Below are 15,645 nucleotides of genomic sequence, written 5' to 3' on the forward strand. Positions count from 1 at the left end.
TTTTGCTTATTTTCCTTGGAATGATTGAATTCATCACGTGCAGATTTATGTGTCATCTCATATTTATTAGGCATCTTGATGTGTGTCTTGGCTTTTTAAGCATCATGATCAATTTGTACAACATTCACAACTGTAGTGCGTTTCATAGTGGAGCTTTCAGGTTAATATTATTTTGTACGACACTAAATATACGCTTCTGTATTTGAATTATTTGTGAAAGAGATCTAGCTTGGCAATAACATGTTACAATTTGATTATAATTTTGCGCGCAAGACCAAAAATATAGTTTTCTGCTTTGCTATCTCACTATCTCATAGTAGTGGGATTCTATACTGGGAGGGGAATTGTGGTTAATAGTGTTTTTGTTGCAAAAAACCTATCACCGCATCTTATCCATTCATTCTTATACCGATCACGCATTAAGCATTTTGATGAGGGAAAGGCTTATTAGCCACACCAAAAACATCGATACACGACGAAACATACAAACGGTTGTTTCGCTTTGACACCAATGCATGTGTGTTTTTTTTATTTTCTTTCTTGTACCGTACTAGTATCATTCCATGCTTTGTAAGGATGATCACATTAAATAAGAAAACAAAACGAGATGTTACTTTTTCTAACATAGTAACATAACATAACACAGTCACGCAAGCCCATACAGCGGCGGTTGATGTGCAGTGAAACTAGCAGCTCATCACGACAGGTTTCACACGAACCGACTCAGTTAAATTTAGTTCGATTTCGATTCCTTGATACAAACTACACACGTGAATACTGACTAGAGGTTTATGTAGCACTGCCTACCGTTTCAAAGGGCGCCAAAAATTAGAATCAATGGTTATTTTGGATCAGTTAAACTAACAATTCGCTACAACCGATGATCGTGACCACCGCCTTGGGAGGAAATTGTACACTGTGATTCAACGTTGACACGAACAAAGTGAACTTCCTTACTTGCTTATCAGGGGCTACAAGCCCTTCGCGTCCTGGCTTGCTGCAGGAGTCCTCTAAACCGCTAATGGCGAAAAAAAGCTGGCAATGTTAAGCTATCGCGAATTCTCTGTTAAGCATGTCATTCAAACGCATAACAAGGAATTAATCGCGACGCATTTTTTTCATTTCCCATGCCGTCTGCATAGACCATATGCTGAGAGGGCGCATGTAACCTATTGCACGATAGTGTCGTTCCGCGTATAGTGCTTCTGGAGTTTCAAAGTTCATGCCGATCCGCTCTGAAAGTGCCTGATAAAGTCCGCCTGCCGTTTGAAACGCTTCCTCGAACATACCTTCGTGAATCATTGTCGAAGCAAGAGCATACGTTACACCAGTCCACACCTCCTCACCCTGGATGGTGGAAGTATCTGGGCGTCCATCTTTGTTTGGTTGCCCACTCGGTACGTATCCATTGACAGCACCGAGCTTTCCACCACAAAACCGCATCACATTATTCTCGTAAATTGTGCGCATTGTTATCCGAACGTTTTCCTTCGGAAACACATCGTAGTCAAACCCGCAGGCCCGAAGATACCAGTGTCCGCACAGCTGATCAGACATGATGCTATTTTTTGAACCACTGTGAGCGTCGAATCGATAATACGTGCCATTCCAAAGTTTTTCCTCGAATGATGCACGACCTTTACTGAGGATCGCCTTGTAACGGTCGCAGTCCTCACTCTGATCGAGCAAACTAGCCATAGTGGACATGCAGTGCAAGCTGGCTAACCACAGTCCGCCACAGTAAGCGCTCGGACCATCCATCACCCACGTGTCGTATGTTTGATCGGGCGATTTACTGTTCTCAATCAATCCATCGTCGTCTTTGTCCCATTCGAGCGAGCGTTCCAGCACCGACCGACACGCAGGATACATCGCTTTCAGATAGGTAAGTGCATCCATCAGATACACCTTTCCATTCGTTTCGTTGATGTACATCGAAGCCGACTTTTGATTGGCGGACTTTTTATCGATTGGTGAGTTGCCCACATTTGGTCTGTTTCGATTGTCTTGAATGTACGTGTCGTACATGCTTTCTTTGTCGATGAACTCGATCGAGCTAAATTTGCTTGCATTTTCTGCATTCAGCTGTGCGTAATGATTGAGTGTATAGTAATCACGATACACCTGCAAAATGAACTTGATGTTTAAGTCACGCCATTCCGACACGTCATGGATAGGATAAGCGTTGATAAGATCAAACGGTTCTTCCGCTAAAAAAAATAACAATGCAAACATTTGAAAACCATTTACCTTTATCAAGTGACTATCAAAACGTTGTTCCCTTACCAGGGTCACCGAGATCATGCGGTACAGAGTTTTTAATCTTCCGTGGAATCACCTTTCCATCATATAGATGCTTCCGTCCTTCGTTAATTTCACACTCTATGCTATCTTTGTAGTCATACTGAATGCTAACCTGTAAAAATCAAAGCTTATCAGAATATCCCAAACCATGTTGAACCGTGGATCAATCGCTTACCTGTAGATTTGGCCACAGACTTGCTATTGCGTGCGATGCATAGAAATGCACATCATACGTTGTGTACATACGGTACTCATGACCCTCAAGGTACGAGTAACGCCCATATGCAAATCGAGGATCATCGTACGGCAGGTCGGTCTGATCGTCCATTGTAAACCACACGCTACCACCGTCCGCAATGAAGTACAACTCGTTGAAGATGGCACTTTTATACCAATCCGGCAGGTCGCTGTATAGTAAACGTTTATCGAAATTCTATTCAAATATCAAATGTCTAGTGGGCGCGTACTTACACATCCTCCAATATTGGCCGTTGCCATTCATCGATTAAACGCTCCCATTTTGCGTAATTGTTTAGCGCATAATCCGAAATCATCGGCCCAGCATCGCCACTCTTTCCGAAGTATTTCGTATAGTAGCGATAATATTCTTTGCCCCGCTTTTGGAAGTGTACCCTTGGCATATCCCACACAAGTGCAAACTCCAGCTGGGATGTGGTGCCAGGCTGCACAAGAATCTGTCCACTTACAGCAACAGCGACGTCCTTTGCTGCAATCATCGAGAAAACATATGATTCTAGAATATACAGCCTAAAAAACCATTCAAACAAACAAACTCACACTTTAGCGTCTCATCGTTCGATTGCTCCGTCAAATGGCCATGCTCCTTTAGATCGTCCCATAGCCTTTCTCCATTGCCGGTAGGATCGAACCGTTCACAACGAGTCAGGTTGATTTCGGATGAACCACGGCAGCTCACGCAGTATGTACATGGCATATCGGCAATCGTTTGCCGTATAGAGACGCCTCGAGCACTCCCCTGCGTAAATGCGCTTGTTTCACTGCCTCCCTCAGCATCCTGTTTTTTGGAACCGGTACCATTCTTCATTGTAAAAGTCAACGTCACCTGTCGATCCTTGTCGCACACGTTTTCGACTATCCATACGAACACGCCACACGGCAAAGAGCTTTCTTTATAGTCGTGCGGAATGATAGGAGATATCTGTCGCTGTACCAGCCGGATACCATAAACGCTCAGGTCATACTCGGACCAGGCGCGTGGATACAATGCAGTGTAGCTGCATTTGGAAGCATCCAGCGCACATTCCCAGCTGCCGAGAGGATTCTTGGGGCGGCTGTAACGATGCGATTTGGCAGAACCACCGTTAGATGAAGTATGGTCGCTAGTAGAAAGTTGACTGGTTGTAATGGGTTTTGTTTTCAACGAATGCAAGCGATGTTTTTATTTATTAGCAGCTGAGTCTAGCTGTCGCTTTAAAAATGTGTTTTTAATGAATGTTTTACAGTGGAGATAGTGTATGGTTAGTCTTCACATAACAAACATTTCCTTAACAGCTCTTGACATTTATATAGAAGAATTCATCAGGAACACTCAATGGTTTTTTGTATATAATGATGGAAAACATTTGGATGAAAATCTGTCTTGGTAAGAAAACTCTTCAAATGCTGAGGTTCACCACGTGACACCACTTAGACGCTAGTTCTGTACGAGCAGTGTAAAATGAAGGAAAACAAATCAGGGATTTCCAAGCTCAAGCAAACCTAGATGATTTATTCGTCTGTTAGATTGTTATTTGGAGAGGAAGCGGAAAAATAAGCATGCGTCCTACGGTTATGCCGTTGTTGATATGAATGGATGACGAAGATATGATGAAGGCATTCGTAAGTTAAATAAAAAGAAGTCCGGAAGTTGCAAGCTTTCCTAGACGGTAGAATCGATTTTCGCCAGTGTTCTGAGTGGTGAACACACATAAACAAAAACAAAAAAACTGCGAAATGCTTTTCGTCGTCACCACTAAGGCATCTCCGAACCATTTCCGTGTTCGCACAGCAGACATGCCAACAATTATTGTCCCCCCACTTGCTAAATGTATTGTATGTATGTATGTATGTATCATTTTCTTCATTTTATTTTCCAACACGTTAAAGAAATTTTGTAATCTCAATGATTCTAGTATTTTACTGTATTTACGGTATTTACTGTATTTACTGTAGTATTTTACTGTGTGTTATGATTATGGGAATTATGATTTTAAGTCGAACACCCTTCGTTTGTTGCGCATAGGACGGAAAAAACAAATCCCGCTAAACCAGAAGCTAGCTCGCTTGGTCACTAATAAAACAATGATTATGTTAAAGCTGTTAAGGTTATATACATGCCAAAGTGAAACCTGGCACTAATGGTGGGTTGCCGTCATTGACGGCAAAAAACTCTATAATACACATGCAGCCAAACATTACCCTTATGTACACCAACGCACACACTCACCTGTAGGTCGACAGTAGACTGTGGAATATGGTGGCGCCAGCTTCGTCCTTAATGGTTATAATGAACTGATTGGCAAGCACGGTGTTGTACTCGTACAGGCCCGGCTTCATCTGGAAGCGACAGAACTCGCCGGCAAATCCACGCCCAATTGTACCGGCGCCAATGCCTCCAAGCGGAGCACCGTAGATCTGTTTCCCGTTCTCCGTGTACCAGTAGTCCATCAGCACCTGACGACCCTCTCGAGAAACTTTCCAGTAGTATGGAATGTACCTGTGAATGCAAAAGGAAAAGAAATGCATTGGCATTGATTTTTTAATGAAAAAAGTTAATTTCATTTGCAGATGCGTTTTTCATGCTTTGTTACTTTTATATGAACCTTTAACTTTTACAGTCTAATAATGTTTTCTTCATTTAAATATACGGCCTGAACGTTCTTCTTAAAAAAGCGAAACGATAAAAGAATAAAATGTTTTTTTTTCATTTCTTACAAATTGTACAGTTTAAATAAATGTGTTTTACAAAAAAAAAGTCTGAAATATAATAAAAATTAGATAAAGTGGCTGCTCGGTGGTGTATGTGTTAAACGGCGCCAGTTCCACACGGCAGGACCGGGAATCAAATACCATCACGACCGGTGCCCCGTAGCAAGGACTGAGTATCAGGCTACGTGGTAAAACAAGTCTAGTAAGCCAGAAATAGCAGGCATGAATTTAGAGGTCGTTAAGCCAAGAAGTAGATAAAGATAAGTCACGATAAAGAACAGCAAAATAAATGATAAAAATTATATTGGAAACTTATAACAATTCATTGTTGAAATATTGAAACATTGATCACATTTCTAACCGTTTTTAGACCGACTCCACTCTACAAATGATCGGAGATGGGATGATCAATGGCAATGGGTCAACAGCTTAAGGGATGAGGATACTAAAGAACTTTTTTCAAAATGCCTGACCGGGGGTTAGTTCAATCATTTCGCTTTGCTTATCAACATAATAATCGAGAAAGATCATTAATAGCAACAGCAAATAAAACGAAAGCATTATTTTACTTCCATGCCTTAATGTAAAGCGTTACTTGTAAACATATGAATATCCCTTAACAGTTATCATGGAAAAAGTTAATCATAATATCAAGCATGGTACCCCGAATAAAAAATCGATATATTGGGCTTTGTTTGTGCAAAACCAACGCAAGAAAGCAAACACACACACCGAGCCAAATTCATTCAAGAACGCACGGAAGACAATCGGGAGAGTTGCAAATCGCTAAAAAGGATTGAACATGACCGGACAAAAGTGAGTACTACATAAGGCGGAAAACATTTTTTCACCTGATTCATAGGTCATTGCAACTGAACACCCTTAAAAATATGCTTATGGTGTTGTAGTACGCCGACAAATGCATGTATAGCAGTGGATGAGCATTAGCGTGAAGGTATGACAAGGAATAAAACGATTGACAATTTGCTTATCTAAAGAACGGACCAAAACGGTCCCGATAACCCCGATTGCTTTTCTACACCCGATGCAAAAGACGATCCAGGATGATTTCATCCATTTTTCATCCATCAAAAACATTCAAGAAACGGTTACCTCAAAGCCATAGGTACGATGGGTAGCAGCTGGCGGATCGATGGACGTAAGTTTTGGTTACGGGTTTCGCTAAAGACATGGTTGAACTTGAGCTTTAATCCGTACTTCGGCACGGCAGCCACTTGTTGTTTAAAGACACTCATTGATTGCACACTGTCAGCGTCCATCGCTGATCCCGGTTGAAGATGAGAGGGGGAGATGTTAATTGTTTACAAATTCTAGACAATACAAATTTCAAACCACAATAATACAATTTTTATGTCCGTTTTTATTAAGACCTATTCAATTCACTTTCTCACACACGCAGAAGCAAATTCCTCTCCTACAACTACGTACGATGTGCGAAAGAACCAGCTCTGAGGAGGGTGTATTTATAAGAAGATATGTTGATCAAATTCGTTCCACTGCTTTCTTTTATTAGGATCGCGAAATATTGGCGTGGAAAAATGACAAAGCACACTATCATACAAAACACACACAGAACTGTAGAGGCAAAAAGATACGCGCACCACAATGCTTATGCTCCATTCACAATCACGGTTATACACCGATTAGCCAGCATCCTTCATCGAGCAATGCAACAATTCTTCTTCACTTTGACTTTCTTTCCGGGCTAAATAGGTATTGGTTGTCACAGCGGTTCAACTATTGTTTCTGAAGCGGGTGATGTTTCTCGACTGTCACACTGTGCGTAGTGCGTACATACGAGAGCATAAAAGGGCCAACTCACTTCGATTCGTGGTACACAACACACAATGAGCAAAAATAGTATGACTAGCTGAACATATTGTACCATACGTATGTTTTGTTTGTCAAAATCTCATTTAAATCCTTTGAAAAACTACGTTTTAACCCTCTGGCAAATGTAAGGTAAAAGCTTTTTATTTATTATTTGTTATTTCTTAATTTTCTGTAATCATGTGAAGTGGAAGGTGCCCATCAGGACTCAGCCCTAGCAGGATATGTGAATAACACATCTCATTTTATTGATAGATATCAGTGTATAAGTGTGATGGGGTTTCTTTTAAGTGCATAATTTTATCCTTGTTAGTGGTTTATCGTTGCAAAAAAACTCTGAGCCAATCGTATCACTCACAATTGAGGCCTTTAGTACTTGCTATCATTAGTTATGTAGTTAATACGTTAATTCGCCTTTAAAACTGGCATTCAACTGTCCGACCTGGACGGATAATCCGACACAATATTCGGCGGTTCACTGCATTTAAAAAAAATCAAACGTTGACTCCGTGTTGTTTTAAATCTTTTCAAACAAATTGAGATAAAACCTAAACAGATTTCAGAATTTCATTTCACTTAATTTGTTCAAATCTTCACAGTGTAACGGTTCGGTGACAGCGCTCGCGCATGCTTCAACATACTATAAGCGATATTGTACATGAGTTCGAACATACATACGTTTTTGCTGTCCGATGTAATAGTATACCTTCGGAGCTACCGGTACTTAAATATCGCTTTACTGATTCGGATATTGTCAGACACATATGCAAAACAACACCACAAGCTTACTGCAAAGAAAATATATACTAGGATTTAAATTTAACACTTTCCACAATTTTACTCGATACTTAGAACTGATTGTAATATATTCTTGAACACTTTCCCATAGGATCTTGCGGTTCGAAGCCCTTACAGTAGGACCGTGAATTGCTTTGCTTTTTGAGAACAACTGCGACTATATTTCTTTACTCCGTTCCTTGCTGCAGTGAATATACACTAGGAGGAAATAATGAGAGCACTTTTACGCTAAATACGTATGAAACTCTACTGTTTTTTTTTGCTTAAATAACGCAAATACACATTTCATTTGAAGCGTATTAGGTATTACGCTGCCTTAAAAAGGTGAATAAAAATCGGATGCTGGAGCACCATTATAGCGTGAAAAGCGCACGGCTATCCTTGAGCAGGACAGTTTAGAAACACGCTTACTAAGTATAACATAGGATCGATAAATAGGACTTGCCGACAGTGTATTTGTATATGCAACTATCGTATCTCTCCCTGACAATCCTATAGCTTCATGTTCAAATTACCCTTGCGTAACTATGCCTAACGACTAAAGGAACACATTGTTTCACATTTATATATTATCTCTATCCTTCATGCTATATTATCCTAAAAGACTATGCATAAACGAAGCGGCACGCCTATTGTTCCCGCCGTACTCCTTGCTTAACTGCCTAATGACCCTTTTCCGCTCCCTTTTGCCCGTACGAAGGGCTCTATATTGGTTCGGTTATAGATGCGCGTGGTTAAAGACAACACACGCGACTAGCTGAACACATTAACCTGATTTTGATTTGCAACATATGTACCGCCTAAGAGCAATCTTGTTTACAATTGAGATGTTATGATTTTTTTTTTATTTTAGTAGCGCTGACTACTGATTGTATCTCTGAGTAATTGTATATCGATAAAAAAAATCTGTCTGAAAACAGGAAAGGAAATCTAAATTGCACTATCATTACCAATGCCACTGGGATGGTATGGTTTCATCTTGCACATCGAACTGAATGTTAATGCTTTTTGTGAATGTTTTGCTTTCAGTTTCAAGTTCTGCTAACACGTTTTCTTTGAATTGGCTATCATCGGTATCAGTATAGTCTATTGAGTTTTGCAGGTTGTGCATTTGTGTGGTTACAAGCATTTTTCAATCGTGAAAAAGGACAAAGCACATAATATTGAACCATGCTTGGTTCGAAATTAAACACAAACTTATCAGTATCATATTTCGACAGTGTAACATTCCAACTTGCTTTTTACGATACAAAACTTTAACGGAAAAGATTTGTAAAAATATAAATATTAAAGCTTACATAACCGTGGGATAAATTTTGCATCTTGTAAAGCAAACAGAAGTTTATCGTAGGTTTAAAATTTGGGACATTTGAGATGACTTCATTACTCACATTCATCAAACCCCTAACGAACGTAGATAACGTTTCTAATGGAAATGGATTCAATAAATAGCTTTATCTGTTGTTCTTTGTTTCTAAACGCAAAATGCAAGATGAATCGTGTTGCGAATAAACACACATAAAATGGCAGTAATGATAATATATGATTCTTCTATCAGCTAATGTTTTTTTACAGCGTTTACGCACTAGAAGGTGGTTTTAACTTTCCCCGTCGGCGCATGTATTCGCGCCGGATCGGGCTTAACCGCACCTCGAGAATATTGTTTACTTTTTCCACGATTTGTTCCGCTGCGCCTGGCGTTGTTTCGATATCGTAATGTTTAAAACTCAGCGGAACGTCGGCATCACCGATCACAACGTTCGCGGCACAGTAAACTAAACGGAGTATCGACCTCGATTGTTTCCGTTCGACTATGCTACAGGCGGCTACGGAATCCATTGGGTGACAGGCCGGTTTTTGACGGTTCCAGAATTTGCTGGGGTTGTGTGGTATTGGGTCAATTTCGAATCTATCACCGGAGATGCCTAGCTGAACTTCTGTCTTGAGTCGTGATTTGTGTAAAATGTGCACCTGAAACGTTCGGTAAAGAGGAGCTTCTATTTTCGACGTATGCCCTTTGATGCGGTCAAGATCTTCTTTTTGCTGGTTGCTGATGCGCGGTGAACTACTTTTGCTTCCTTGCGATCGCTGTTGCACTGACGATTCAATAGCCTGCGAGTGTTTAACTGCCTTCATTGGGGTTATCGTAGTAGTTGGGATTGTGGCGGATGTTGGTGTTGTAAGGCTCCTACTTCGTTCCGTACTGAATGCCTCGAAACGGAGTGAATTGCCACTGGAGGTAGTTGGAAGTGGTTGATGGCTTACGCTTGACGAGAGCTGTCGCTCTGCCATTACGAGGTGTGAGAATCGAAACTTCGAACATGGTTCGTTGATATCCAGTGGAGGAAAATCTAGATCCAATTCACCGTCTTCCTCCGCCATATAGAGACCATAATGGCGCACCGAACGCAGTTCCACTGCTGGATTCGCTATAGTACATTTGTAGCATAATAATCCTATAAAATCTTGAATCTTGGCAGTAGCCAGTACACATACAGGCAACGGAAAGGCACGTTGCTCCTCCGAGAGGGCGGGAATAAACACTTTAAACGTGCGAACTGGCACCTCGATGTGACCCGTGCCGTCGAATTTGGCGTACTCGAGAAAGTGGTTTTGTGGTATATTGGGTAGTGTGCTCAATTGCTCAGTTAGCTTTGAACTTAACCGTTTTAATGATGTTGACAAGTGTTCCAGCATTGATGTGGACCGACGATAGAACAATTGATCGATGTCATCGTCTTCTTCCTGTTGCTGAACCGAGCTATCGTCCAGCTTTACGCATCTAATAAGTGATGATTTACGCCGAGCAAGTTCGAGCTTTTCAAGTTTCTGATCCGTATTTGATCGCTGCCGATGGAAACCGCTTTCCTGGTTCATTTGTATTTCGTAGGATTGCGACAACGCGTCTGCATCTTCCTCATCCGGGTCATCCAGGCCAGGATACGAAAAGAAGTATTCAAAATCCACACCGAATCGTACATCTTGCATTCGGCCGGTGTAGGACGCATCGCTATTTCCTTCTATCACTGTTGCTTCCGGCTTGGGAATCCGTACAGCATCTTGCGCCTGCGTTTCTAGAAACCGTTTTGCGAAATGCAGCGGAATGTCTTCCATTGCCATCACTGTCTCGCTGACACTTGTATCATCGGTGGAGATGAAAGAGTTCCGAATGTGCGACAGCAACCAGTGGGCATTGTTGTATGTCGCCATGCTGAAAGGAATACGAGAAACAATCGTTCCTATTTTACATCGTGTGCGAATTCACGAAGCAGGAAACAGTATCAACGGTCAGGAGTATTCCGTTGTAAACCTACCTGTTTAACCAATATTGGTTTGCTTGGTCACTTCTTTTGAAACACGCAGAGAATGACAAATGAGGATGCTGTGAAACACGCATTTGTGGCACCCATTCGTGACGCACCGTCTTCCGCGATTATCTAAGTTTAGCCATCATAGTGCTCTCATTTTCAAATTTCAAATGCGGTGTATGTGCGTAAACTGCAGATCATTGATGGTAGCGATTGTAGAACAGTATACACATATGCATACAAACCCAGTTACAATTTTTGGACTGATAGCAACTGCACGAACCACCGTCCTAACGCATTTTCACTCTCTTCTTTGCATATACACGGAGCAGATAGCACTAGGCTTTCGAGACATGGTTTGTTGATGTTTTTCCATCATTATAGTTTTGGTACGAGCAATGCTCCAAATCAGCAAAACTAGGCAAAACTTTTACTTTTGGTTGACTATCAATGAACCAGCTACAGCTAAAATTTTCCTTAAAAAATGGGATACCAAGTTATCCACCGCTAAAAAACAACATTGACCACCATGTTCACCGTAGTTTGACGTTTGACAGAGTTTAGAGACACGGCTCGAGAAGTTTATTACAAATTTAAAATGTTGTTCACTACCTACAGATATGTAATTAATTCAATCGAATTAGGTATTTAGAAATTAAAAATGCGTAAATTATTCTAATATGTTCCCTACAATTATTTATCTTGCAGAGGGTAACTACATGCATCTACATTTTGTTTTTATCTGTTTTTATATGAGAACCTTACAACAGCTTGAAGTTTGACATTGGAATTGTGATGATAGCAAAAGGGTTAAGGAAACAACAATAAAGTCATCAATAGCCGACGAAAATTTCCATAGGACGATTTGTTTTAGTGCTGGGTATATTGTTTTAAGTTTGCAATTCCGGATGATGATCATCGTTAATAAAAAAGAATAGAATTTATAAAATTGATCTACTGTACGATGGAGACATCATTTGAAGGTTCATTGCGCAGCTATTAGCAAATGAGTGTTCAATCCTAACCATTACTCTAATTTGCATTATTTCAGGGCGTGATGCTTTCGACCTCTCATTGGAGGATGAATATCTCTCTCCAGGGATGCTCGATATCAGTCCCGACTGTGTTGGACTCAGTGATTTTGTACCGAGCAATTTCATGCCTCAAACACACCAATCCATTGGGAATACAGTCAACAATGAATGGAATACAGTTAGTGACGGAATGGATGATTTGGACAGTGCCAACTATGGTGGAATGATTAATCCCGACGATTTTCTAAATGATATTTTGTGCGATTCATCGAATTCCTTGTCTAATCGTAATACACCCTCACCTTCCGATAGTCAAGAGAGTTACGATTCAGCACCCTCGGCAGGTGGCTTTGACGGTTGCCACGTAGTTCCCATGCATTTGGACAGCCCGCCTATCTCACCGCAGTCACCGGTAAGTCCCAAGGACGAAACAAATGCATTGAAATCTAATAGTGGGCCGCGACGATTAAAAATCGTTCCTAACAATCTTTGTACCTCATCTGGCGCGACTAAAACGATCACAAAGAAAACGATCGTCCTATCAGCAAAGGATTACCGCGCTCTATTAGCAAACTTACAGCGGCAAACCCCAAGCAATACTATTATTTTAAAAGCAACACCGACAAATACACTACCCATTGAATCCGTTGTGAAACCATTGCCAACATCTACGCGCTTACTAAAACAGGAAATGCCTTTGGTTTTACCGAAACCAACGGTTAAATCAAGGGAGGTAGAAACAACGTATGAAATTAAATCACCAGCAGCTATAAAAAAGGAACCTACTAGAAAGACCTTTAGTCCACTTACCATCCCTATGATGCTAGCCGCTGGAACCACGCTTTCTGAACACACAATCGACGAAAAGATTCTCAAAAAACATCAACGTATGATTAAAAACCGGCAATCAGCATACGAGTCAAGACAAAAGAAGAAAGAGTACGTCACCTCATTGGAAGAGCGACTTGAGCAGTTATCAATAGATAATCAACATCTAAGGGTGGTATGTTCAGTAGCATATACAATTTGTCTGTAGTTATGAACGGATCCGCGTAATCTGTTTTTTCAGGAAAATGCAAGCCTTCTGGAAAAGTTGAAAATGAGATGTACTTGTTCAGAAAACAACCTATTAGTGGGGAATTTAACCGTCAAACAAGTGATACCAACTGCTCGCAAAAATACAGCAATCGTTTTAGCGATGTTGTTTATGGTCTCACTGAATTTTTACCCTATTGGGTAAGTCGAAAATGAGATAGTATACTAAAAATTAAAATTGAAATTAATGCTATTGTGTATTTCACTTTTTCTTCAGCAATCTTCTCACCAACACTGATCATATGGAATTGGATCAAATGTCCGATAAAGTGGTGGAGTATCATTCTCGTGGGCTGCTATGGATGAATGAATCGAGCAATCTTAGCAACAGACAGAGTCGGCCTTTTCGAGTCAACCTAACGGTGATCGACGAACTTATAAAAGAAGATTCAATCGAAATGTTATCTGTAACCAAATGTCCCCTCTACGTAAATCAAACGGAAAACATACGCTTGGCGAGTGAACTTCGCCGGTGGATTGGAGAGAATGGTTACAAAAATCTTACTGATGGCAAGGGTCAACCGGATGTTACAATCGATACGTTTGATAAAATGTTTCGTTTGAAGGATACGATCGACTCCATATACCAACACATGAAAGACATAAGTATGCATATGAAAACGTACGAACGTCGGCAACAGCAACCCCAAAGCGGAAAAAAATTAGCACGTAATCGGCCACGTAAAGCAACTGGACAGCGAGAAATGGTGTCGTACCACAGGAAAATACCTAACCATCACGATCTAGATTTGTACTATCCTAGAGTACACGTGAAATATGCAGAATTTTTTGAAGAAATAGGTCGTCGTGATGATACATTTTATTTAGTGTCATTTAGCGAGGAGCATTTGTTGTTGCCTGCTTTGGCTTACAATAAAACAAATCGACCGCGAATGTCATTGATGTTACCAACCATAACAGCCTCTGGTACGCCGATGGGCAACGGGACTAATCGATCAGATAAGATAACACTTATGCAGATCGACTGTGAAGTGATGAACACTTCCGTGATTCAGATACGTGAAAAAACTATACCTGGAGCCTTACGACCGCAGGGCAGTGAAACAGCTAAGGGTGGATCTGTTGATCCATATGGAAATCGTAACGCAACAAACCCCGAAGTTAACAAAAAACGATCAGGCGGCAGGCCCTCTAGAGGAACTTCTGGTGGAACCAGGCTAGTACGAAGTAATTCATCCACTACGGCACATGCCACAAGCGATGTGGAAGAAATTCAACAAAAACGAAAAAGTGTTCAACTTCAGCATGTGCCCATCAGACCGTTCTTTGTAGAGCGCATAAATGATCATTTGAAAAGCGTACATCATGTTAATTGAGTGTGGAATTGTATTTAAACAGGACAACATATTCGCTTAGCAATGTTTTGCTGGTCGGTCAATGGTCATTTAAAACAATAAGTTATAAGCTGATCTCAACACGAAAGGAACATTTAAAACTGAGTTATAAAAACATCCAAGTATCTAACTCTTGCTAACCGTACGTTGCTGCATTTCAGAAATACTCTATTTTTTTCGCATTTGCAACGAAATTATTACACAAATGTTTGTTTGATGTTATAAATTTTAATTCTTCGTTTGTTTATTTTCTATTCATTCCACATGCTAGCAATACAAACTGAATTTTGGCTTCATTTTTTTCAGTTTTTTTGTAGAATATCTAACAAGCAGTAATATTTGCAGGAAATAAATAGTATAAAACATGTCTGTAATTGCAATGCTAAATACAAAGTATACTGTACACGTTTAACCAACACAGAAAGGTAGATAGATTGAACGAAAATGTATTCAGCTCAAATCATAGGTAAGATAGTTCAGCGAATATGTATTTTCCCTATATGACCTACTCGAAGCGCGACTTGATGCCATGCCAGTTTTCTGTAATGGCGGCTAGGATAGCTCGATTTTGCTGGCTATAACAAAATAAACAAATAATAATTATAAAATTAAATCGGTTGAGTATCTTTAATCATTGTAAAGTTTAAACAAATCGAATGTCTAATAATTTTTTAAACTACGTACGTGTTGTATACAATTATTGTGAATGTAAATACTATTTTTAAAAAAGAAAAATGGCTGTTAATTCGAAAAAAAATTTCATCTCGTGGAATTTTTTTTTTTTGCTCGGTTAGAAGGGTCTGGCCGTATCAAGACTTATTTTACCACGTAGCAGGATAGTCAGTCCATGCTACGGGGAGACGGTCCGGATGGGATTTGAACCCGGTCCCTGCCGTGTGGACGGGCGCCGTTTTTCACATGCACCACTGGGCCGCCCCATCTCGTGGAAAT

General features: G+C 40.4%; 3 protein-coding genes across 4 annotated transcripts; 1 reads left to right on the top strand and 2 right to left on the bottom strand.

Annotated features, from left to right (window-relative positions):
• Positions 1-44: 44 nt before the first annotated feature.
• Positions 45-7,058, bottom strand: LOC125763000 (non-lysosomal glucosylceramidase). The gene is made up of 7 exons (XM_049425677.1): positions 6,367-7,058; positions 4,772-5,041; positions 3,103-3,617; positions 2,776-3,031; positions 2,480-2,711; positions 2,287-2,416; positions 45-2,210 (listed from the first exon to the last, which is right to left on the bottom strand). Exons 1-7 carry the CDS (start codon positions 6,531-6,533, stop codon positions 1,099-1,101), a joined length of 2,682 nt encoding a protein of 893 aa, XP_049281634.1. The 5' UTR covers positions 6,534-7,058; the 3' UTR covers positions 45-1,098.
• Positions 7,059-8,492: 1,434 nt separating this feature from the next.
• On the bottom strand, positions 8,493-11,780 carry LOC125763005 (stress-activated map kinase-interacting protein 1). 2 transcript variants are annotated; one of them, XM_049425692.1, is made up of 2 exons: positions 11,217-11,780; positions 8,493-11,113 (listed from the first exon to the last, which is right to left on the bottom strand). In XM_049425692.1, exons 1-2 carry the CDS (start codon positions 11,297-11,299, stop codon positions 9,481-9,483), a joined length of 1,716 nt encoding a protein of 571 aa, XP_049281649.1. In that variant the 5' UTR covers positions 11,300-11,780; the 3' UTR covers positions 8,493-9,480. The 2 variants fall into 2 exon arrangements, with proteins under 2 accessions (XP_049281649.1, XP_049281650.1); XM_049425693.1 differs by having other exon boundaries at positions 8,493-11,141.
• Positions 11,781-12,008: 228 nt separating this feature from the next.
• LOC125763001 (cyclic AMP-dependent transcription factor ATF-6 alpha) lies at positions 12,009-15,307 on the top strand. Its single transcript, XM_049425678.1, has 4 exons — positions 12,009-12,193; positions 12,262-13,247; positions 13,314-13,480; positions 13,557-15,307. Exons 1-4 carry the CDS (start codon positions 12,175-12,177, stop codon positions 14,674-14,676), a joined length of 2,292 nt encoding a protein of 763 aa, XP_049281635.1. The 5' UTR covers positions 12,009-12,174; the 3' UTR covers positions 14,677-15,307.
• Positions 15,308-15,645: the final 338 nt, after the last annotated feature.

This window comes from Anopheles funestus, chromosome 2RL (assembly GCF_943734845.2).
Source record: "Anopheles funestus chromosome 2RL, idAnoFuneDA-416_04, whole genome shotgun sequence".
Classification (NCBI taxonomy): domain Eukaryota; kingdom Metazoa; phylum Arthropoda; class Insecta; order Diptera; family Culicidae; genus Anopheles; species Anopheles funestus.